The sequence below is a fragment of the Phalacrocorax aristotelis genome, chromosome 3 (genome assembly GCF_949628215.1).
Source record: "Phalacrocorax aristotelis chromosome 3, bGulAri2.1, whole genome shotgun sequence".
Lineage (NCBI taxonomy): Eukaryota > Metazoa > Chordata > Aves > Suliformes > Phalacrocoracidae > Phalacrocorax > Phalacrocorax aristotelis.
Window position 1 is genome coordinate 130050829 of NC_134278.1, and position 22849 is coordinate 130073677.

General features: G+C 55.5%; 2 protein-coding genes across 3 annotated transcripts; one reads left to right on the plus strand and one right to left on the minus strand.

The window, feature by feature from the left end:
* On the minus strand, nt 1-10003 carry LOC142055566 (uncharacterized). Its single transcript, XM_075089665.1, has 8 exons — nt 9927-10003; nt 9384-9599; nt 8678-8861; nt 5123-8362; nt 3326-3496; nt 2826-2998; nt 2385-2502; nt 1-1397 (listed from the first exon to the last, which is right to left on the minus strand). The coding sequence occupies exons 2-8, from the start codon at nt 9587-9589 to the stop codon at nt 1140-1142; spliced, it is 4350 nt and encodes a 1449-aa protein (XP_074945766.1). The 5' UTR covers nt 9590-9599; nt 9927-10003; the 3' UTR covers nt 1-1139.
* NAPB (NSF attachment protein beta) lies at nt 3470-22707 on the plus strand. 2 transcript variants are annotated; one of them, XM_075089674.1, is made up of 11 exons: nt 3470-3598; nt 14436-14515; nt 15143-15259; nt 15891-15937; nt 16055-16132; nt 17103-17158; nt 17594-17678; nt 18727-18831; nt 19094-19162; nt 19510-19560; nt 19996-22707. In XM_075089674.1, the coding sequence occupies exons 2-11, from the start codon at nt 14467-14469 to the stop codon at nt 20098-20100; spliced, it is 762 nt and encodes a 253-aa protein (XP_074945775.1). In that variant the 5' UTR covers nt 3470-3598; nt 14436-14466; the 3' UTR covers nt 20101-22707. The 2 variants fall into 2 exon arrangements, with proteins under 2 accessions (XP_074945775.1, XP_074945774.1); XM_075089673.1 differs by lacking the exon at nt 3470-3598 and adding an exon at nt 11611-11756.
* The last annotated feature ends 142 nt before the right edge of the window (nt 22708-22849 follow it).

The window sequence follows — 22849 nt, forward strand, 5'->3', positions numbered from 1 at the left end:
GCAAAGTAAATAAATTTATTCTTGCAAAGTAGAGAATGCTTAATTACACTCCTGTTTGCATTTCAAAAGTCAGTGATCCTATCCTGTGGTCTTCCTTCTCATTCAGTTGTTCTTTCCTCCAGCTTTTGTAGTGCACGTTACCCTCTGCATTTGTATTTTGTGTATGAGCTCCACCCAGCGTGCTGGCTCTTCTGCAGGTTTATATATGTCTGGCCTCTCGTCCTGCAGAATATTTAGGATTGCTACCCCTAGAAAAAAGGGCGATGGTTGCTAAAAAGGTGATGGTTGCAAAAAAGTTTGATAGTGTGCAAAAGATCAGGGCCTGAGAAAGACCTCCCAGCTCTGAGGCTTTCTTGTGCAGCAGATGAGCAATGCAGTCATTTACAGAACCCCCTGATCCTTCCTTCCAGCCAGATCTGCTGCTACAAGTGTGTTCCCACATCCTTCTGATCACATCTTGGGCACTGACGAACACAGGAGGACTGGCAGTTATTGAAAGTAATATAATGAAGGTACCTCATCAAATGCTGTCTTCCCTATAGCCATGTTTGCCCAAGGGGAAAGACAACAGCCTGACCGGCTACGTAAGAGCCAGAGCTGGCTCACAGCTAGTCAGAGGCGTGCAGTATATGAATACGAAATATTTCATTCCCCTCTGGCCCGGCTTGGTGGCCATTGATTAAGGAGAAATGGCTTCAGAGCGACTCCCATGCCAAGTAACAAAGATCAGTGAATGATATTTTACTGAACAGGAAACCTCTTTCCCTTTGACTGGGTCTTAAAGCTCTTCCCCAACATCAGCGTCCTCTGTGGCTCGGTATCGCATCTTATTACTCAACTTCAGACGCCGTCTGGACGAGAGGCCCCTTCGGAAGTGCACTAGCATGTGGCATCATTCTATTCTTCTCTTTGTTCAGTCGCCAAAAGGAAGCAGTGTCTCTGCAGGGTGGAATTTGCCGCAGGAGGAGCGGCCAGCACACAAAAGCCTTTCCAGGCCTTGCACTCTCAGTCCTGCAAGAGCAGCTTGGAGAGCAGCAGAGATGTGAGCCAGGAGCAGCCCCGTTGCAGAAAGGTTGTGCTCTTTCTGCTGAGGCCAGTTAGCAATGCAGTACCCCTCCAGCAGAAGTCCCTTCCCGTTTTTACAGATGGCTGTCCATAATTGTGTGTCCCTCAATAGGTTTTGGATGCTCGGGGGTGTTCTTGGTCAGAGGTGATAGTTCTTGCACCATAGCCGTCAGGGTGGGTTCAGCCCTTGCCTGAGTCTTGCGGAGCCCTAATTCATCCCTGTCTGTGTTTAAAGACTCCTTGGCTCTATGCCACAGCAGGTTTTTTCTCCACTGCAGGCAAAAAGCAGCTACTTCTTCTTCTTCAGAGTCAGGTGGGGGCTGTTGCAAACCCTATTAGACAAAATATTCGCATGCTTTAATGTATTGTACATGAACTTGTTTAAAATATCTTAAATGATATAAAAGTGTGAATGTATCAATGTGTGTGTGACCAATGTGGCTTCTCTAACTGCTAATGCTTAAAAAAAAAAAATCCTTAAAGTGCTTAAAAACCTGCCTACAGAGAGACAAAAGGAATACAATATAGTTTATTGATAAGCGGGGAAATTTCCAAAGGGAAAAAGCCAGGTCCTAAAGGACTTTGTAGTCTAGACAACCAAGATAAAAGAACGGCTAGTTACTTCAGCTGAGATCAGCAAAGTAAAAAAAGGACGTATATAGTATATTTTTAACAGTATGGGCAATTAACCACAGGATGAGCTTTTCCACTCTTGTGGCTGATTCTCCATTAAATAGGATTCTAATCAAAACTGCCTCTTTCACAAAGATGGGCTCAGCAGAAGTTGTAGGATTATGTAGGAGGCTATGGCACATGAACAACTGCATCAGCGGAGAGTCTGGTTGTGTTTGTGCTCGTTTTCCGAGTGCCTTCAGATAAAATCCGCTCTCACAATCTATTTACAGTTGGATCAGTCAGCCATCGCTGGCAGCTGCGAGGGGAGCTCTTGGGAGTTTTGATCCGAGCTCGTCTTGAGACAACATTAAAGGCTAAGACTGACATGGACTGTTTCCAAAGAAAGGCCTCCAGCGAGATGCTGCTGTGCTCCTATCCAAAAATGAAATGGGAAACTGACCAGCTGACTTCAGAGTTGGTAGCAGTGACCGAGCAGATTCAATGCCTGGAAGGAGGCTTTGGAAACAAGACAGAAAGGCATAAAATAAAAACATCACAGTAAGAATGTTTACCCCCAGCTGGAGTTGACGGAGGTCCCACGGCAGCCGGGTCCTACCTCCCGTAACCGGACTGGGCTGTAGGAGCTCCCCACAGCGTGGACTCCACCTTGCAAAACCTCTTTGATGCCATCAGGGTTAACTTACTTTGATACATGCTGCCTCGGCTGCTTTCAGAATGTGCGAAATGGCTTGAATTAGGTTCTGCGCGTTGCTCACAAGCAGCTCAGAAGAGGACTTGCTCTCTGCAGTGACTGCTTTTACCCTGAAAAGACATTTTAAGGGATTTTACTGGAAGAGCATCAGACAGCGTGCCTCCCCTGTGTGGCCAGAATTCTCAATTACTCTAAAACCAGAAGGCTGTCGCCTCCACTGTCAGAGCAGGTTTCCACAGAGGCAGGCAAAGCAGGGGAGGAAAGGGCTGTCGTCTGCAGCCACAGGAAGAGACGAGGGAGCCCACTGAATTGTAACTGGACTGTAAGGGCTACGCCCAGATCCAAGAAGGACCTCTGGAGACCACCACGCGCACCCCTTTGAGAAGTGGGCCACCAGCCCTGGGAGAGATTGCCCTTGACCTCAGTGACTCACCTGGCCACGATGCCGAGCTGGCTGCTGATGGTGTGGGTCCGCTCTGCGGCGCACAGCAGCTCTGCGGAGCACCTCCTGTCGAGGCAGTGCCTTGCAATGATCTGGCCAAACCTAACGAACACCTGCCCATCGGAAGCAATTTGCCTCGCGTAGGCGACAAGCTGGTCCTTGCTCTAAAAGAGAATAGAAATAAATGTCTTTGGGGAGAGAAGGAGAAAAAAGATCACTTTTCCTGCAAGACAGGGGGCGCCGAGGAAGCCCATATATATCCTGAAAAAAGGAAGGGACTGGTTGCCAGGTTCATATCTAATCAGGAGGAAGTAATTTCTATCGCTTTCGACAAATGCAGCCGGAGCCGCTCTTACAAGAGCAGGGTAATTCAGGGGTTTCAGTGGGCGCTGGGCAGCCCTGTCACTGGCTTTGACCACGCTCTTGAGGGAAAAAACGTTTTCTTTATGCCTTTTAAAGTGCTGGGGTGGAGGGGGTGAAACACTCCATACCATGATGGGGCCCTTCTTCCTCAGGAACTGAGTCATGTGAAGCATCCTTGTTGCCATGCCCTTGGTGACCTGGGACATCTTGCTGGGGCCACCCTGCCACATGTCACTGGCTTCTCCCTCACACTTTGCAGGGCTGCTGGCAGGGGAGATGCTGGGAGGACCGTTCCAGTGCTGTCGAGACAATAACTGAAGAGGTTTGATGTCTGGAGTGTGCAGACGCACCGATGCTGATACTGAGAAGTCTCCACCTGTGTGTTTCTGAAGCAGTTTTTGGTGAGTAGACAGGAGAGCTGCCCGCCACCTCAGTGGGCCTGCTTTGCCTTCCCAACCAGCCCTTCTCTCCCCTGCCTTCACCCAAAATCCAAATGCCCTGTGCTGTTGTCTCCTGGAGCTATCTCCAGATGGGCGGTAGCTGCCACGTGAGCTGACAGCGCCCGCAGTTGAGAAGAACGATTGAGTGCTGTAAACCACTTTGCTGAGTGATCTGCATCGTGTTGCTGAAGCCTTTGCCAGCTCCTGACAACTGACAGCAGTTGTTGTGGTACTCTCAAAGGGTGATTATGGGGAGGTGAGGAGCTGAGCAGACAGGTGGTGTTTCAGGGGAGGGAGAGGAGTACAGCCCTCTGCTCCTCAGAAACAGTGTTTTGGAGATGGGTTTATTTATGCAAGAGCCTACGTCAGGTCAGATATCCAGAACTCAGCTGAGTAGGGCAGCCAGCAACCTGATCTAACTTCGAAGGTGGCCAGGGCGTTGGACTATTGACCTCCAGAGGTCCCCGCCACTGTCATTTATCTTAATGCTCCATGGTGTGGGTAACAGGCCTGACTGACAGCCCGGGCCGGTGTGGGTAACAGGCCTGACTGACAGCCCGGGCCGGTGTGGGTAACAGGCCTGACTGACAGCCCGGGCCGGTGTGGGTAACAGGCCTGACTGACAGCCCGGGCCGGTGTGGGTAACAGGCCTTACTGACAGCCCGGGCCAGTGTGGGTAACAGGCCTCACTGACAGCCCGGGCCGGTGTGGGTAACAGGCCTGACTGACAGCCCGGGCCGGTGTGGGTAACAGGCCTGACTGACAGCCCGGGCCGGTGTGGGTAACAGGCCTGACTGACAGCCCGGGCCGGTGTGGGTAACAGGCCTGACTGACAGCCCGGGCCGGTGTAGGTAACAGGCCTGACTGACAGCCCGGGCCGGTGTGGGTAACAGGCCTGACTGATAGCCCGGGCCGGTATGGGTAACAGGCCTCACTGACAGCCCAGGCCGGTGTGAGTAACAGGCCTCACTGACAGCCCGGGCCGGTGTGGGTAACAGGCCTGACTGACAGCCCGGGCCAGTGTGGGTAACAGGCCTGACTGACAGCCCGGGCCGGTGTGGGTAACAGGCCTGACTGACAGCCCGGGCCGGTGTGGGTAACAGGCCTGACTGACAGCCCGGGCCAGTGTGGGTAACAGGCCTGACTGACAGCCCGGGCCAGTGTGGGTAACAGGCCTGACTGACAGCCCGGGCCAGTGTGGGTAACAGGCCTGACTGACAGCCCGGGCCAGTGTGGGTAACAGGCCTGACTGACAGCCCGGGCCAGTGTGGGTAACAGGCCTGACTGACAGCCCGGGCCGGTGTGGGTAACAGGCCTGACTGACAGCCCGGGCCGGTGTGGGTAACAGGCCTGACTTGACAGCCCGGGCCGGTGTGGGTAACAGGCCTCACTGACAGCCCGGGCCGGTGTGGGTAACAGGCCTCACTGACAGCCCGGACTGTCACCCTGCAGTAAGGGTTGATGGGGGGAAAACCGCTACTGTACCGTTTCACATGCCTCCCTGGAGGCTCCACTTGCTCGTCCGCTCCTGCTTGGGCAAGTTTCTGCTGACTTGGTGAGGCTCAGAGCATCAAGCTCTCGGGCTGGGAAGAGCTTGGCTGCGCTGTTGCGTTGTCTCGGAGAGCGCTGGTCGCCTGCGTTCTGCAAGCGTTGTCTGATGAGCCGCAGGACGTGTCCGCTGATGCCCTGAGCAGCCTGAAGCTGCGTGACGAGGTAGCGGGCGTTTGCTGACCAGTACCAGACGATACTGTCCAGGCAGAGATGCCCTTTGTCCTGGCAGCTCTGGAAGAGCTGCCTGGTGCTGCCCACTGCATCAGACGTGAGGACCAGGAGGTGGTCTGCCACCGAGAGCAGGTTCGCCTGTGACTGCAGTTGACCGCTGGCCTCCAGAGCATCTTGGAGGGTGGTTTTGACCCACTGAACATTAGCCATTAGCCGACTTGCCTTCTCCTCAAAGGCCTGTTTGCTCCTCTCCCTCTCCTCTTGAGAGAGGGGGGACAGGGCTGGTCCGACGACATCTCGGATGACCTGCAGGTGTTTGGTATTGACCTTCTCCAGGTGGAGCAATAACGCCTTGGTCCTGAGGGCCAAGTCTGTCTGCAGGAGCTCAAAGCGAATGTACAAGCTGGCAGTAGACAGTGGGGAGACCAAGAGGGTATTGGAGGCATCCAGCAGTGCTTCCATGAGCACCTTTATCTCCTCCCTGAGCACTAGGATTTCACTGCCATCGCTGTCTTCAGGGCAGGACAAGTAAGAGAGCCGGGCGGCCTCCTGCAGCCTCAGGGAGTTCTCAGACACAGCAGCCAAGAGGCTCTGTGAGCAAAGCTTGTTCTTCATGGCGCTCCTCAGCTCCCTCAGGAACAGGACATCCCTGCCTACGAACTGATCGACGGCACCCAGCAGGACGTGCATGCTGACGGCCCACCGGACACAGTGCAGCTCCAGGCTGGCCTTTCCCACCCTGCAGGAGCCCTTGAAGGACGCCGCTTTCTCAAGTAACACTTTGGTGCTCATCTGAGCGCGTGAAAACTTGGCTTGGACCTGTAGAAGGCTCTCCCAGACATCGGGGGAAATGGGATTTCCCTTACTACAGGCTAGGCTTGCAATGTCTCCTGCTAACTGAACTGCTCCTGCTAAACTCATCATGGTCTCGTCCAAAGCCTGTTTGCCTCTCAAAAAGTCAGCAGACAAGATAAAGCCGAATACTTGCTGAGACAGACTATACCAAGAGCCTGCCACGGCTGCCAGGGACTCTTTGGTCTCACAGATCCTCTCTGAGAGAGCGAGTGCCATTTGGAGAAGTCTGCTTGGATGATGAAGCTGCCCTGGGGCTGTTTCCCTGGTCAGGCTAATAACACATGGTGTCAGTAATACAATCTTCTGGTACTGCCCCAGTGTCTCCATCTGGGGAGACTCAGCAACGGGCAGCGCTTCCTTCGCCGCATCGACGCAGCCATTGGAGAGTTCGAGCAAGGCGGAGCAAGCAGCGTTGACAGCTGCCGTATCACGGGCTCTGGTTGCTGCTAGGAGAGCCGTAATGACAGGGTGCGTATCTCCTTTCCTTGGAACAGCACCCGGGTGTAAGTTACCTGCTCGTGGAGACTGATGATTTAAGGTGTCTTCTTGCAACGCAGCCTCGTCAGTAACGGATTTTAGCCCGGTGTGCGACAGGCTGAGTTCAAGCGCCTTTGCAACATCAGTGCTTCGCACCTGTGCCCGGAGAGGGCTGAGGATGTCTGGGTGGTTGGAGCCATCCAGCCCGTCTCGGACATGGTGAGCAGCACCCATCAGGCAGCTTGCTGCCTTTGAAAAGACATCCCTAGCTTGGAGGCAGGAGAGTCTCTCTGGGCAAAGGGCTGTGGCCGCTTTCAGCTCAAGGATGGAGTTGGCCAGTTGCTCAACCCAAACCAGCAATCCGTTCCTGAAAATGGGGTCTGTGGCTCTGTCCACGTACCTGGTGGTAGCTTCCACCACCCACTGAGCCCAGCTGGAGAGGCGAGCTGCGTGCCAAGAGAGCCTCTCGGGGTCCTGACTTCCCAGGGCCTTTTCACACCATTCCCTGTGCTTGGCCATTTCCTGGATGGACAGCTTCAGGAATTCAGCTGTGCTGACCGTCTCCTCAAAACACTGCAAGAGGCTTTCTGTTGCTCGAGCCCAGGCGTGGTACAAGGACTGCAGTTGCTTGGCAGCGCTCCTCTGGGCTATAGTTCTGCTCATGTCCGTCAGCAGTGGAGGGAGACGGGCAAGGAGCCTCTTCAGATACTCCACCCACTCTCCGATTTCTCTAGCGGTATCAGTTTCGGCACACCTGGCCAGAACAAAGTCTGCCGCTCTGAGCATCTGCTGGGCGTGTGTGAAGAAGGTGGCAGTGAGGGGCTGAAGCTTCTTTAAAAATCCTCCTTGTCCTGCTGGAAAACACCCTGTACCAGCAAGGCTAACAGCATCTTCAACTAAGGGCCTCAGGGGCTCCTTACCCTCAAAGAAGGTGTCGAGGATTTGGCACAGAGTTGCTGTGAGCGCTGCCTGGTCAAGAGTCTCTACCTCCTCTCTCATGGCGCGACATTCCTTCTCCAGGCTGCTGTGCCCTGGCCATCCCTCCTGCTGGCTTACGCGGCTGCAGATGCTCTTCCTCAGCTGTAGCAGAACCCAGCAATGTTTTACCAGATCCAGCTTCAGATCTGGCCTGGCCGAGTCTGCTAGAAACATGCAGTAGAAAATGACCGCTTCCACGTGAGCACTGAACTCGCTGTCAGAGAGTTGCACCGGGTCTGGGCGTGAGAGCAGCGCCAGCAGCCTGCTCATGTGCTGGGAGAAGGTCCCGTGTCTGTCCCGTGGCTCCTTGCTGCCCATATTACCGATGAGCAGGGACGTGAGCTCTTTGATGGTCCTCTCTGTCAGCTGGAAAGCATCGTCTGTGGAGACTCTGACTTGCCAATCCCCGGAGAGTTTAAGATCGCTGTGCTTTGCGGCGTGGAGCAAAGGAATGCACTTCTGAAGGAGCTGCAAAGTTTGGGCCAAGCTCTTCTGTCGAGGACCATCTCCGAGTTCCTCGAGGCGCTTTGCTGACAGATTGCTCAGCAGAAGCAAGGCCTCGGCAAAGGCCCGGAAAGCAGCCAGCATTCCTGGCATGTCCGCTGCATCCCGCAGCACGCTCAGGCACTCCAAAAGCCAGCTGGCAGCCTGAATTACCCTCCTCGCCCCAGCAGCATCTTCAATCTGAAGAATCTAACCGGAAGAAAACGGCAGAACAAATGGTCAGAGCGGCTGAGGCTCAAGAATCCCTGTTCACTCTTTGATCCCTTGTGCAGCCAAGATGACACCCCAGCCCTTGCAGGAAGAGCAGAGGTGCGTTTTGCTCTGCAGAGCTGCCCTAGTGAGCACACGGTGAGGAAACAGCCATTGCTCTGGCGTCCCCCAAGCCCCAGCCCCTGTCCTGGTGGAGGACAGCTCTTACCCCTCCTACAGCTGCACCCTTACCCACCGCGGCATCCCAGCCCGACCTCCCCTGCTCACCCTGGCACTGTCCCCCTCCGCCGTTACCTTCGCTGTCTCTGTTAAGACCCTCTTTGCCGACGCAGCCAGCTGCTCCCTGCGGCCAGCGCTCTCCGGCTGTACCTGGAGCTCACGGGCTGCCAGCAGCACACTCCTCCCTGCCAGGACGAGGGACTCGGCCGCAGGACGCGTCTCCTCCTTGAGCACCTCGTCACTGCACTCCTCAGCCAACCTGGAACAGAAGCTGCTGGGCTCAGCTCTTGGCCATCCCATGAGTACCAGCCGCGCCAGACATTTCCTGGGCTTGAACTGATTTTAGCTGTATTTGCAAACTCTTTCAGACCCTTTTGCAGTGGCTGCAGTTCGCTTTAAGGTGGGGTGCCTGCCCTCTACCAGGCCCTAGCTGGAGCAGCAAAACAGCCCAGTGGCCGGTGCCTAATCCGTGGGTTTGGGCTGCAGTTTACTGAAGCATTCAGTAAATTGAAGCATTTGGTCAGTTGTCTGACCGCTATTTTAAGATATGTTTAGCTTAAACGTTGCTTGTTGAGGTTTTGCTTACTTTGCCACATCCCTTCCAAGCACGTGCCCCTGCTTTGTCCCATTTCTCTTTTTCCCTTCCTAATGCTATCCCCCCCCTCCTGTTCCCACCTCTAGCAGGGTGCAGGCAGGCTCCCCCCCCCGCCAGTTTCTTTGCCATCCCTTCCTCTTCCGTCCCAGCCCCCAAACCTCCGCAGGAGACACCCACCAAGCTTACCTTCTTGCAACAGAAGCAAGTTCTTCTGTGGCTTTGGCTAATTTTTCTGCATGCTCCCCCAAATTGGGAAAAGCCTGAGAAACCCCATCTTCCCACTCGAGGGCGAGGATTAGATGGCAGAGCTGTGCAGCCATGGGGCAGAGGATCCTCTGAATAGCTTTGTTTTCTGTTAGGAGCCCGAGGTCATAGAGGTAAAAAGGCTCCATCACGTCCTGCCTGGAAAAGGGAAACAAAACCTGGGATGATTACGGATCCTTCGCAGTCTGCAAGCGTTACCATTTTTACTAGCGACCTTGGATTTGGATGGCAGCTTCTGGCTTTGAAAATGCTGTTGGCTTTAGTGTCTCACAGCCCTGCAACAAGGTCAGCAACCTGCATTTCCCCCGGCAGCGGGCTTTTGCCCCAGCTCTCCCGGTGCGGACCCCCAGCTCTGCAGCCTGGCGTTGCTCAGTGCCGAGGCGCGGCCGTGTCTCTGGGATCCCGCAGCCCCAAGTTTCCATCCGCGCGGCTCCCATCCTTCTGTGAGCCTGGGTGTTTCCTTACCGGGCCGTGGACGGTCCTGTGGACGAGTGCTGGGGACGGGGTTGCGGGCTGTTCCTGGCACCGTGACGGTGACACGGGGGTGCCCACGCCACCGCGGGGCCTGTGCACGCGCAGACAGCTCCTGGGCAGCGATACGAACCCGCGGCGGGGTTTAATTACACCTTAATTACCATAACTCGGCTCCTGTTGCAGACCGGGTGGAAGGCAAGCGCCTGCTGCTGGTGTGCATGGGGCAGCGGGGCTCGGGGGGACGTGGGGGGGTGCTGGCACCCCCCTAGGTGTCCCCCCTGCTCTTTTGAGGCCAGGGATGCTTCCAGGGCGCCTGGATGTGGGGCACGCCGGGAGCTGTAGTCCAGCCCTGAGCGGCAGCCTCAGGCTTGACCGCCCCGCCGCTAATCTGCCTAATCCAGGGCCCAGCTGTGTCTGTGCATCTTAGTCCTGGCCCTTCCAGCCCCTTAATCCTCACGCTGTGCAGGCGGCTGTGCGGCCTGGGTTGTCTCTGTGGGGGCACGTGTGCTATCGCCTTAAAAACCTGAGGGAACGAGCGGCTGGGGGGGGAGGACACCCAGAGGGGTCCCTCCTCACCCCCCGCCTGCCTTTGCTAATACACGTCCCTCGCAGGGCCTCGGCGCTTGGCCGCTAGTTCAGAAGTGAGGTCGGTGCGGATTTACAGGATAAAACAAACAAAAAAAAGAGTGATTTCTACCTTCTCCCTTTCTCCTGCGCATTCGGTCTGCATGAAGTTTGTAAGCCCTGTGCTGAGCTGCTCAGGGGAGGGACCCACCCGTGGGCTCACATAACTGGGGGGGTGGGCAGGACACGCATGCATCGGGAGGGAAACCAGGCGTGTTTTCACCCTCTTCTCCTGACTTTTTCTGTATTTTTTCCACTCGATGCAGAATATCCACCGGCAACAAGCGCCCTTCTCCGGGGAGCTTCAGCTCTACCTGCTGTGTTGAAGTAATTCCGTGGAAACTCAGATAGTAACGTAAATGATGAATTCACTTTTTCTTCCTCCTGGCCTACTCTGTGCGTGCAGCGAGTGCGAGGGCGGGTGAGTGCCTTGGCCGGGGAGGGATAAGGGTCAATCCTGACTGAGCTGGCAGCGTGCGCTGCCCGTGGGTGTCTAACCAAGGGCTGCAGCTGGACCCTGCTCCGCTTTCTCCCTATTTTAAGCGCTCCCATCCCAGCGACGGCTGATTTCTTAACCGGGATGTACACTTTCAGTTAGGTCACGAATGAATCTCCCTTTCCGAATGACTTTTGTAATTCTGAGGGCGCCGGGCGCCGCTGGGGTGACCCAGGTGCACAAGCTTCACCGTTTTGCACACACCCCACCCCCTTGTTGTGAAGGTGCAAAAGCCGATCGACTCCACCCGTGGCTGCAAGAGGGCCCCGAGAGTTTCCGGGCCTTGGCGCCGCCTTGCTGCAGGGTGCGGATCGCCCCAGAAGGGTGGAGGGAAAACCCTCGCCGGGTGCTCCTGCCTTCCCCCCCTCTGGGGCGGGCGCCGCGCGCGCAATGCGCGCAGCGTGAGCGGTGCGAGGGGGCAAACGTGAGCCCCCCGCCGCGCGCCTCGCAGCACGCGCCTTGCCTCCTGCGCCGTGCGGCGTGCGTGATGCACGCGCCCCGCCCCCTCCCCGGCACGCGCCCGCCCGCCGCCGCCCTCCCCGTGCACGCGCCCGCCGGTGCAGGAGGAGGAGGAGGAGGAGGAGGAGGAGGCGGCCCGCCGCGATGGACAGCACGGGCAAGGAGCGGGAGGCCGTGCAGCTGATGGCGGAGGCCGAGAAGCGGGTGAAGGGCTCCCACTCCTTCCTGCGGGGGCTCTTCGGGTGAGCGGGGCTGCGGGGGGCGGCGAGCGGGGGGGGGGTGGTGTGTGCAAGGGGAGGAGGGGTGCGCGAAGGGAGGGGTTGCAAAACGGGGGGGCAGGGTGTGCAAAATGGGGGACTTGCAGGGGGTGCGAAGGAGGGGTTGCAAAAAGGGGGGGGGGCTGGCAAGGTGTGTGAAGAGAGGGGTTGCAAAAAAAGGGGGTGCAGGTGTGCGAAGGGAGCCGGGGCCTGTGTGTGGGTGCCTGCGGGGGGGCATCCCCAGCTCCTGCCCCTCTGCCTGGGTGCTGTGTGTGTCGCCCCCCCCCCCCCGTGTGGGTGAGGGTCTCCCTTAGCCTCTGCAGCGGGTGGGCTCTGTTAGAGCATGGGGAGGGGTACACACATAGCAAAGCAGGGGGTGAGCCTGGCCAGCGGTGCTCCAGCAGCACACCCCTTGCCGTGCCGTGCCCCCCCCCCCCCGCAGCTGTCTGTCCGCACAGCGGTGTGATGAGCCCACCCGGCCTCTGCAGCTCAGGGCGCCTGCCTGTGCTCCCCCCAGCGTTCATCCTGCCCTCGGGGTGGGTGTCCCCAGGTCTGGCTCCAGGGCGGCCGTGCTTGCTCATCCCGGCTTTCCCCGAGTGGGGACTCGCTGCTGGTAACGCTCTCGTGGCCGCGGCATCGCCGGGGTTCGCCCTGGCGAGGGTTGCCCTCTCCCCGCGTCCTGGGGAGCACCGCGGCACCCGCGGGCGCTGCCGGGGCGAGGCTCGAAGGCCCCCGACCTCCTGGAGGCCTTTTGCGGCTCCAGGGAGGGTTTGGAGCCAGGCTCCGGGTTCTACAGATGATTTTCTGCCCGGCAAGGCTGCAGGCCCGAGCCCTTGGCTCATGGAGACCCTCTGGAGGGATGGGGCTGCCGGGGGGAGCGATACCCCCGAAAATGGCAAAGCTGCCTTTTTACTGGGTCTTTTTGCTCAAAAGTAGATATTCCTGGGGGTGCAAGAGCTGTGCCTGGGGGAGGGGTTAAAAAACGAGCAGTTTTGGCTACCTCGGTGTTAGCTTTCTTATTTATTTAAATCTTATTTTTAAGAAAAGAGCAGTTACGGAGCGATGCTCCTGTGGAGGCCTCGATGTTTCTAAACAACAGCCGGGAACCATCTAGTGCCCGCAGCCCTAAACGCAGAAGTTTTAAAAATAAATTCCTCCCATCCTCCGGCAGATTAATCTCGGGCCGGGCGCGCTCCAGGGGCATAATCCGGGTGGCGAATTGCCGAAAAACCCTTGGAGCGACCTGGCAGAGATTTCGAGAGGCAAATTTCTCATTTTCTTGGGCTAAAAATAGACGCAAGAGCAATAGCTTTTTACAACGCAAGAGAAGGTGCTGGGTGACTTCATTCTCGGCGTCCTCCTGGTACAGGGGGTGCCCGGCCAAAGGCGTTATCGACAGCCAGGCTTGTTCCTGGACACCTCCGTTAGCCTGCACGAGCGCTTTGCCTTTTTTTGTTTTGGTTTTCATTTTTTTTTGGAGACTAAAAGGCTGAAACCCGCCCCGTTCTGGACGCCTCGCAGGGTGTAGCGTTACCGTGCGCCGCCTCCTTTGGCTTCAGTTCGTGCAAAAGGCAGCTTTCAAGAGCAAGAAAGGAGCCGTCCAAAAAAAAAACCCGGCTCGTACTTAGAAGGGAAATGTGGTCGGCTGCCAGAGGAGGAAGGGAAAAAATACCAGCAATAATAGCTGCTGTCGCCTGCCGCGCTCCGGCCCTTCCTGGGCTCGGCGGCGCCCTGTGCCGCAGAGGGCAGTAACGACCCTGCCGGCGTAAGTCCGTGAAGAAATCTGCGTTTAATTAACAAAAATATTTCACTTTGCTCTCAAGATAAATTAATCGTTAATTATCCGCTTCGGGGAGCCGAGTCATGCTGCTAAACCCCGTCAGCGAGGCCTGGGCTGCGGCGCGCTCGCGCTCCCTCCCGGAGGTGGAAACCCTCCGGCGTGCCGGGGCTCGGCCTGACGAGGTGTGTTTTCGGGACGCGGAGGCCGTGCGCCCGCGGCTGTTACACAAGCACCAGGTTGTCTGGCAGCTCTTGTTGGCTTGCTTTGCGCTCCCTAACCCATGCAAGTAGCTCGTCGCCCGCTACAGTTTGCTTTTTGCAGGTGTTTTTGCTGAGTTTCTTGTGAGACTCTTGTCTTACGACAACTGGCTTGTAACAGGCCGGCAGCTCCTGCCTGGAAAGGAGGGACCCGAGAGCAGATGGGGGCTTGCTCCAGGCTCCAAACTCTTCAGGAACGGGCCAAAACCCTAAGTTGCCATTGCAGGGGTGGGTTTCCCGCCGCTCTCCTGTCCCTGCTTTATGCAAAGAAAAACCCTCCCTCTCCTTTCTGGCGAGGGCTCGGTTATTTGGCGCCTGCCGGCTCCGCCTGCTCCCTGTTCACAGCGGGGTTGGGGGGATGCTGTTAGGCGCTAACCCAACGTCCCCCACCTCCACAGTGGAGCTGGCACCCCCTGGGAGAGGGTCTGGCGGGGGCTGCCGGTCCCCCGAATCCAGCTTTCCCCTCTCTGAGCAGCATGATGCTCCCCCTGCTTTTTAAAATCAGGGTGACATCGCCCGAGCACACGGCGCCGCGGCACCCCAAGCCCTGTTTCAGCTCTCGGCCCCCGTTTCGGGGGCAGCGTTTCGTTCCGGCGCGGCATCAGGGGCGCTCTCGCTGCGTTTCAGGGGCAACACCAGGGTGGAGGAAGCCTGCGAAATGTACACCCGGGCTGCCAACATGTTCAAGATCGCCAAAAACTGGAGCGGTGAGTACAGCCCCCGCTGTCAGGGGTGGGGGGCTGACGCTGGGGTGACCCGCGAGTCAACAAGCATCTTCCTGCGAATTATCGCAGTGGAGTTTTACATCCCAGCGTGTTTCCATGGGGATGGTCCCTATGGCGATGCAATCCCTCTGCTCTGCCCGGCCCTGCGATGATTTAAATATTGGGAGGGTGGGCAAAGGGGGGGGTGACCTGACTGTTCTGGTGTTAAATGAGCCGGGGTGCAGTTTACTGTCTAAAATGAAAGCTCGTAATTCTGCAGGGAAGCCTGCTAAAGGGGCGCTGCCCTGGGTTGGCTCTTCAGCAAGGAAATACCTTGGGCTGGGACATCAAATCCAGTGGATTTCGAGGTCCAAGGGATCCCCCTTGCTGGCCCAGTAGGTGCTGGGCGCAGCCGGTGGCGAGGATGAGGATGCGGGTGGGGTGCTCCTGCTGCGCCCCGTGGGGACGGGCTCAGCCCCCTGCCGACGAGCGGTACCTGGCCACGCGCGGCTCGAGGTTGCTCCATCTCTCGTCCTCTCTGGGTCCTGGGAAGCGACGCGTGCTTTGCGGCCATCCCGCTCCTTGCCGGGCCGGAGGGGTCCATGGGGTCCGTGTGCGCTTCTCTCCCAGCCGCAGGAAACGCGTTTTGCCAGGCGGCCAAGCTGCACATGCAGCTGCAGAGCAAACACGACTCGGCCACCAGCTTCGTGGACGCCGGGAACGCCTACAAAAAAGCAGACCCGCAAGGTAAGGGGGGCGAAAACGGGATTGCTTCTTGCGAAGCCGCGTAGCGGCACAGGAGGTGGCACGCCGAGGCACCGGCTCCCCGGGGCTGCCGATCCTCGCTGCGGACTACTTGAAAGCCAAAAGAAGCAGCTAACTCAGGGCTGATACTACTGTTTCGTAATTAAAACACCCAAATTTCCTAGAAAACGGCAGCCTCTGCGTGTTTACGAGATTGGCGTTTTGAGTTTTGCTCCGTTTGAGGATGCAGCGTGACAGACCTGGGGTACGAGTCGTTTGTATCTCGCCCAGCCAAATTTTTGCCTGTTGCCTCTCAGCGCCAGAGTCCTCGTGCGGGCGAACCGGCAGGCTGTCGGTGGCACGGGGGTGTTCGGGCTGGATGAATCGGGGTTAGATCTGCAGGTGCAAAAATGCGAGGGACGTTACATCAATAGGCCTCAGGGGTTGAAAACGCCACGTCTGTTGTTCCAGGCATATGCACATATGTGTGCGAGTAGATATTTATTGAGGAATCTCGTTTCTGGTCTCATGAGATGTTACCAAGATCTGGTTTTTGGAGGAGGGGGAGGTTTTGGGCTGGGAAGCCTGACGTGCTGGCTGACTCTGTTGTTTTTCCTGAACACTCATGCTGCAGAGGCCATCAACTGCTTAAATGCAGCTATCGATATCTACACCGACATGGTAAGAAGCTGCGCTGGCAGCTCGTGGACGATGTGATCGTGATGCAGCTCGGTAAACGCTGTGTGCGCTGGGCGGAGGGGGAGCCCCCGTCTCACGCGCAACCTCCGCCTTCTCTAGGGACGATTCACCATCGCTGCCAAGCACCACATCACCATCGCGGAGATCTACGAGGCCGAGCTGGTAGACATTGAGAAGGTAAGGATGCCGAGCGCTGCGTCGCAGGTGCGGCGGCTGCATTTCCCTCCCCGGCCAGAGCAGCGCCGAGCTCAGGGCGGCCGATAAAACCCGGCTCCTGTCTGGCACCAGGCTTTGTTATGTAGGTGCAAAACACCCGTGACTTAAAAGTTAGCGTTAACGGGGTGAGCGCTGATTTTCCCAGCGCAGGTCTCTCGCGGGGCAATCCTGACTCTTGCGTGTGCCCCACTGCTGAGCATCAAACGCCCAGGTGAGAAACCTTCTGGGCTGAGGTGGTGTTTCACGTCTGAAAAGCACCTTGGAAAAGTTGTGGGGGCCAGTTTTATAGCGGTTTTTTTCCCCCCCCTGATGCACCCAAAGGAAGCTGCTGTTACTTGTAGTTCACACTTCACTACTGACCACCTCGTTCCCACAGCCGAGGTCCCTGAGCAGGAATCCTGCAGCAGCTCAGCTGGGCCGCAAATCTCCTGCTTGAAGTTTGCAGGACAAAAATTGACGGTTTCTAGATACTATTTTCTAGATAATCATTTGCTTCCTCAGCTCCACTTCACTAGATCCTGTCTATATTAATGACTTTGGTGTTGCCTCTCCGCATACAGCCCCACTTAAATCAAGCCCTGCTCTGTCAGGGCTGTTCTGTTACATGATTTATTCTATCGTGGCAAAGCTGGGGGAGCCTTGTGGCGCTGCGATGGTAACTGTAGTCCTTACCTCAAGTAGTGCCACCTGCATTAAGCCCGCACTGGAGCTCGGGGCTCGTAACAAGCTCGTGGTCACGTTGCCAAGGGCAGCCCGGTGTTCTGAGTGCGCGGGGGCTGCGCGGCCGCGCCTCGCTTCAGCAGAAGCGCCGTGCCGCCGCTCCCTCGGCGCGTGGGACGCAAGGGCTTTCGTGAGCGTGGTGCCTGCGCGCTGGCCTGGCCAAAACTCGCACCTCGGAAGCGGGGTTCAAGCGCGATGTTTCTGTCCCCAGGCGATCGCACACTACGAGCAGGCCGCAGACTATTACAAAGGAGAGGAGTCCAACAGGCAAGTGGTCTTCGTAAGAGTCGCAGCAGGGAAGAGCTGGAGACGGGGATTTGTCCTAGATGGCCCGCGTGCTTGCGCACCGCGCCTGCCAGCCGCTTGGAAACGCCCGCTAAAGAGCCCTGCTTAGGTTTCTGGTTAAGGTTCTCACCCTGCACGCAGCCTTGTCTGGCTCGGGCTGCCCTTCTGAGCGCAGAGGAAGCGCGGAGGGATTGGACGGTCTCTGATACCAGGTCTGTGCCGAGCTGAGGGTCTTTGTGCCTTTCTGTGTTCTAATTTCAGCTGTGAGAAAGAAAATTCCCCTAATTTGCAGCTTTTGGGCCCCGCTTTTATATCCCCTAAGTCGCCCAGGTAGTGCTTTGGAGGTACCGGGGTGTGGAGTTTTGTTATTTCCCCCCAGGACACAATCACTCACTTTAATGCTGTAATTGATTGTAGCTCGGCCAACAAGTGTCTGCTGAAGGTGGCCGCCTACGCGGCGCAGCTGGAGCAGTACCAGAAGGCGATAGAAATCTATGAGCAGGTGAGGACGCGCCCCTGGGCGGCGGGGCTGGGGCGGCCCGGCGTGGTGGCCACCGCGTCCCTCGGCGGCTGCGCTCCTGTCCCTCGCGCTGGCGTTGGCAGTCGCGGCGGCGGGGGCGCGGTGGTTTTCTGCTGTAGGACCGAGTTACCCGCAGGTGTATTTTTAAGGACTCTCCGACACGTGGGACGTTGGAGGTGTGCTCTGGGGTGAAAGGTCTTGTTTCAGTGGTGCTGCAGATCGGATGTGAATTAGAGAAAATCCTGAGCCGAAAATTTCTTGAAAATGAAAAGGGGGTCAGTGTGGTGGTCTCCCAGAATTGCTGTGGCCTAGAAGCTCCTAATCATACTGATTTTGGGGCTGATTATGCCTTTACAAGACACGGTTTGCTCCTCTGCCTGTAAGAGTTGCTTTAACTTAGGAAAGGCTTTTTTTTTTTCCCATGACCATTTTTTTGATGGTTGGACTTGATGATCCTAGAGGTCTTTTCCAACCTCAATAATTCTCTGATTCTATGAACTCTGTTGTTTCTAGTGGAAGGCAGGGGGAAGCAGCAGGAAGGAAGTCTACAATTCAACTTCTGATCGTATTTACAAATACGTTTGGCAGAAAATTTCCCCCCAGATTTGTAAACTCGATCGCTCTGCCTTTGTACCAGGGATTTACCTGGGAACACTTGCAGCGCTGCTTTTGTACCTGCGGAGGGTTGATGCTGGAGCGGCTTTTCTCCGAGCCGACTTGCCTTCCCCGCCCCCGCGGGTGGGACGGGACGTGCTGGGGCGGCGGTGGGTACCCCGAGCTGGGGCAGTGGCTCCCCGGCAGGACGGGCTGCGCGCTCGCAGCTGCCTGCGGGTTTCTGACCTCACTTGGGAGTAGTTAAAAATCTGTCCGGCTTCCCAGCGGCTTTTTGTACGGATGCTGGCGTTTACTTCCATGGTCTTTATTCGCGTTATGGCGCAGCGTGTAATTCCAAGCAGCTGCCCTGTTTTGAATTCAGTTCTTAATGATGTGTTCTTCTTTCCCAACTCTAATAATGTCTTTTTGTGCCTAGGTCGGAACAAACACGATGGATAATCCTTTGCTCAAGTATAGTGCGAAAGAGTATTTCTTCAAAGCCGCTCTGTGCCACTTCATCGTGGATGAGCTGAACGCCAAGGTCAGTGGGCTCGGAGCCGTTATCCCAAACTTCCTCATCCCGCTTATCCAGCTTTTCCCGGCTGAGGCGCGTCCTTGCGCGCGCAGGGGTTCGCGTGGCCGTTGCACGGGCTGAAGCGTGAAGCGCCGCAGTGTGGACTTGGACTCGCTGTGACTAGTTTCCTAGGCTCTTTGTGTGGTTTTTAGGCCTGGAAGGCAAAGACAAATAAAAAAGCAAGTAGTTTTGTGTGAAACGAGCGTAAGGGTCGCCTTCTCTCTTTCAGCTTGCGCTTGAGAAATACGAAGAAATGTTCCCAGCGTTCACAGACTCACGGGAGTGCAAGCTCTTGAAAGTGAGTAAAGCCAGCGTTAAGATAATAGTCACGCTTGAAAACGCATACTGCCCTTTACGGAGGTTGGGTCGTGTAGCCGAACGTTTTAGAGGACCTCAGACTCGCGTGGCACCGGCTCACGCCACGCTTGTGGCAGCAGCTGCAGCAGAAGGATGGTTACTCTAACTTGAGACAAAACCCCCAAGCGGTTTCTGTGTTCGTGGCGGGTGGGCCGAGCAGCTCGCGAAGGTGCTGCTGCAGGACACGTGGGTGCCGAGGGCCCCCTCCCCCGGGGACGAGACGGCCGTGCACCCGCCCTGGGGAACACGCCGTAACCAAGTATTTCCTGATCTTTAACGCTCTTCTAGAAACTGCTGGAAGCCCACGAGGAGCAAAACTGCGAGGCATACACCGAGGCGGTGAGTAGTCACGGCTTTGCTCGTGGATGGCGGGTTGTTCCTTTTCCATCTGTTTTCTGGGGCGTGTGGGACACCGGGCACTTCGCTGCGTAACCGTCCTGCCGCGAAGCAACCTGTGTTAGCAGAGCTGCTGCCAGGCTGCGCGTTAGCAAGGCCCAGGCTCAATACTTGAAAATTACTATTTTATCATCAAGAGTTAAGTAAAGGACCTGCCTTGGCTTTGCTCCAGCCCCTTTCCGTGTTTGTTTGACAGTGCCTTAAGGTGCTCTGTGTGGTTTTGGATAGATAAAATATAAAATATCTATTTTTTTTTTCTCTGGGAAGACTGGAAGTCTTCAAAGCCCACACGTCGTGAGCTGCAGGGTGCTGCTTTTGCATCAGTCTCGTTTGCTTTCTAATAACTTAAACTGTTGGGGTTTTTTTTGTCTCTGATAGGTTAAAGAATTCGATTCGATATCGCGGTTGGATCAGTGGCTTACGACCATGTTGCTTCGCATCAAGAAGTCGATCCAAGGAGAAGGGGACGGGGACCTGAAGTGAATCGTTCGTGGTATTTGTGGCATGCAGCCTCAGCAATCTGTTCGTGTGTTACAGCCAAGGACCGCTATGGGATACGTGATAAAATACCTAGCTTTATTTTGTTGCTTACAAATCCAATGACTTGTGTTTCTTTACTATCCTGCTTTTTGTCGTGACAGTGTGGGTAGGTGAGGAGCCACGCTCCGGGTAGCGCTGGCAGAGCTTTCGAAGGGGAAAGAGGCACTTCTGGCCGAAATCCTCTCGGTTTTGTTAGCCGTGAACCCAAAGTCTGCCCTCGCGACTGCTGTTTTTCCCTACTGTTCTGTCTTAAGGCTCAGTACCATTGACTCCAGCATGTAAATACTTTGTCCGCGCCAGTGCAGTACAAATAATTGCTTCTGATCTGTTGCTGTATTGTTACCGCTTCCCGTTTCTGAACGGACGTCTGTCAGGCACACTTGGACCCGGGTGTTTTGGGTTTTTTGGTTTTTTTTTTTTTAAACTATTTCAGCTTTTTTTTAACGGTGCTAGTGAAAGGCTTTGTGACCCTTCCCTGCAGTATGCATGCGTGCGCGACCGTCCTGTGTGTGCACGGATAAATAGGTAACGGCCCAGCGCTGGAAGCGTCACCCGCTAGGGGACAGGTCTGCTTAGATTGGTGTCAGCCCTCCGGACAGTCGTGGCGAGTAGAACTAGTTAACAGTGTATTTTGTATTTCAGATCTAAATATAAAATGTGAGGTTCTTCTATATTTTCTTGGATCTATTTTTCCACTTTATTTTGTGGCGCATCCCCATCCCTCCTACCCCGGGATGACTTGACCCGAGTAATAATCTATTTTTCTAACTTTTCATTTACGTGAACTCCTGCTGCTGGCTCTGCTACAGGTCTTTTGTGTGCGCCGGGCAGCGGCCGTTAGTTTCCAACCTCTTTGCTGTTGGTGAAGCTGCCTCGTTCTTGTGACGTGCAAAGGTGGCGACCGAGACTCGCTCTCTTGGCTTTAGGGGTCTGGGTGACAGGCGGCTCGAGCTTGCTTTGAAAAAGCATAGACACGTTTAAAAAATTCCTGCGGTAACTTTTAAGAAACGTGTTTTAAAATGCCTGCCACCGAGGCCGCGCGTGCGACGCGCTCCTTAACTAGAGGTGATCAAACTGTTACTTCATGTGCGTATATATTAAGATGTCACGCGGTATTTCTCTGTGATTAAGTGATTTTCAGCTGCGCTCCTCACACATAAAGAATGAAAAAGTAATTAATTGCTTCACTCGGCACAACTGCGGCGTACGTGGGCCCTCTCCCGTGGCCGGAGCAGGAACGGCGGGCGCTGCCGCCCGGCTGCACTCTGGCCCTTGTTTCTCTTGGTGAAGCGATTGTCTCTGCTCATGTTCTGGCAGGAAAAATGGCTTTCGAACTTCTCTTCAGTTTGTTTTTCACCTAGATATTTCTGGGAGTAGAGCGCGGTTTGGCTTAGTGGTCTAAGGGGTTTAGTTCTGTCAAAGTGGTACTTTATCCCTACCACTGACTTACGAAAACCAAAAACTGCTCCTGATACACACCGAACTAGTATTTTTTGTTTTCTCCTCCTGACTGAGCTCACTGGTCACTCATTTTCTGTAGACTATTCTATTGGCAGAAAAGACCCATGAGCTGTGCAGAACTGGCACCGTGAGTGTATTAAAAAGCCTGGATGAGTGAGGCTCGTTCTTCCAAACAACTTCACTTTCTTCACTTCTTAATGTGTTTTTAAGGCTACTGCTCGTGACAAACCCATCATTTTAACTTAGACTGTGCGTCACCTACGTCTTCCCACAAACTTAGCAAAGACAGACCTTCCACCCCGTTTAGCGCGTGGTCCTGGTCTGTCTCCACCCCAGACGGGAGCCCACCAGAACCAGAGACCGACTGCTGTTTTCCGAGGGCGTCCCCTTCCTGTACCAGTGTCCTTCGCGGGCTTGCGCCGCCTCCGCTGGGCAGAGAAAACGCTGGGCTTAGGATGCAGAGGTGGTAGGGAGGTCATCTTGTCGCTAAAGCTGGCTTAGCTGCAGCTTTGCTCTCAGTTTGGACAAGAGGGCCCAAAGATGTAACTGCTGCTGAGCTTACCTGCATTAAAAGGATGGGGTTAGAACCATTTTTAATTCACCTGTTCCCTTAGCGAGCGAAGACCCATCGTACTGACAGGTTTGTCTTGACTTGCAGCCAAGCCCGTCGGTGTGAGGGGTGCTGAGGCAGAAGCCATGAGGTTTACTTCTCCTAGCGTCACACGCGACCGAGGCGAGCAGCTTGCGCCTTGTTTTGTTCTCTGCTCCAGCTGTCAGTGTTATGCGCAGTTGTGGTAAGATGTACGTGGAGCAGAAAACCGTACCCGTGGGGTTGTGCGGTCTCTTACTCCAGAGCGCAGTAACACCATTCAAATACAAGCATAGTTCTGTACCAGTAGGCTGCAGCATGTCCTCCAGTGTATCAGTGGTAAATTGTGACGGTTTTAAAATGACAATCTGCCACTCTGCTGTATTCCCACCCCCCCCAGTTCACAACTCTGTACTCTGAAAACTTATTAATGAAATGGCCTTAGCAAGAATATAATGTTTTGTGTGAATCTGTACATTAATAAAGTGAAAATAATGAAATGTAAGTAGTGATAAACGTTCTTTCCTGGGAAATACAAAAGGCAGGCTCGAGCTAGAGCCTGACTTAAAGCCCAAGGGTGTGATGACAAAAGCACAGCGCTTCCTTTCAGTTAGTTTGGTGACCTGTTAAGGGGCAGCCCCA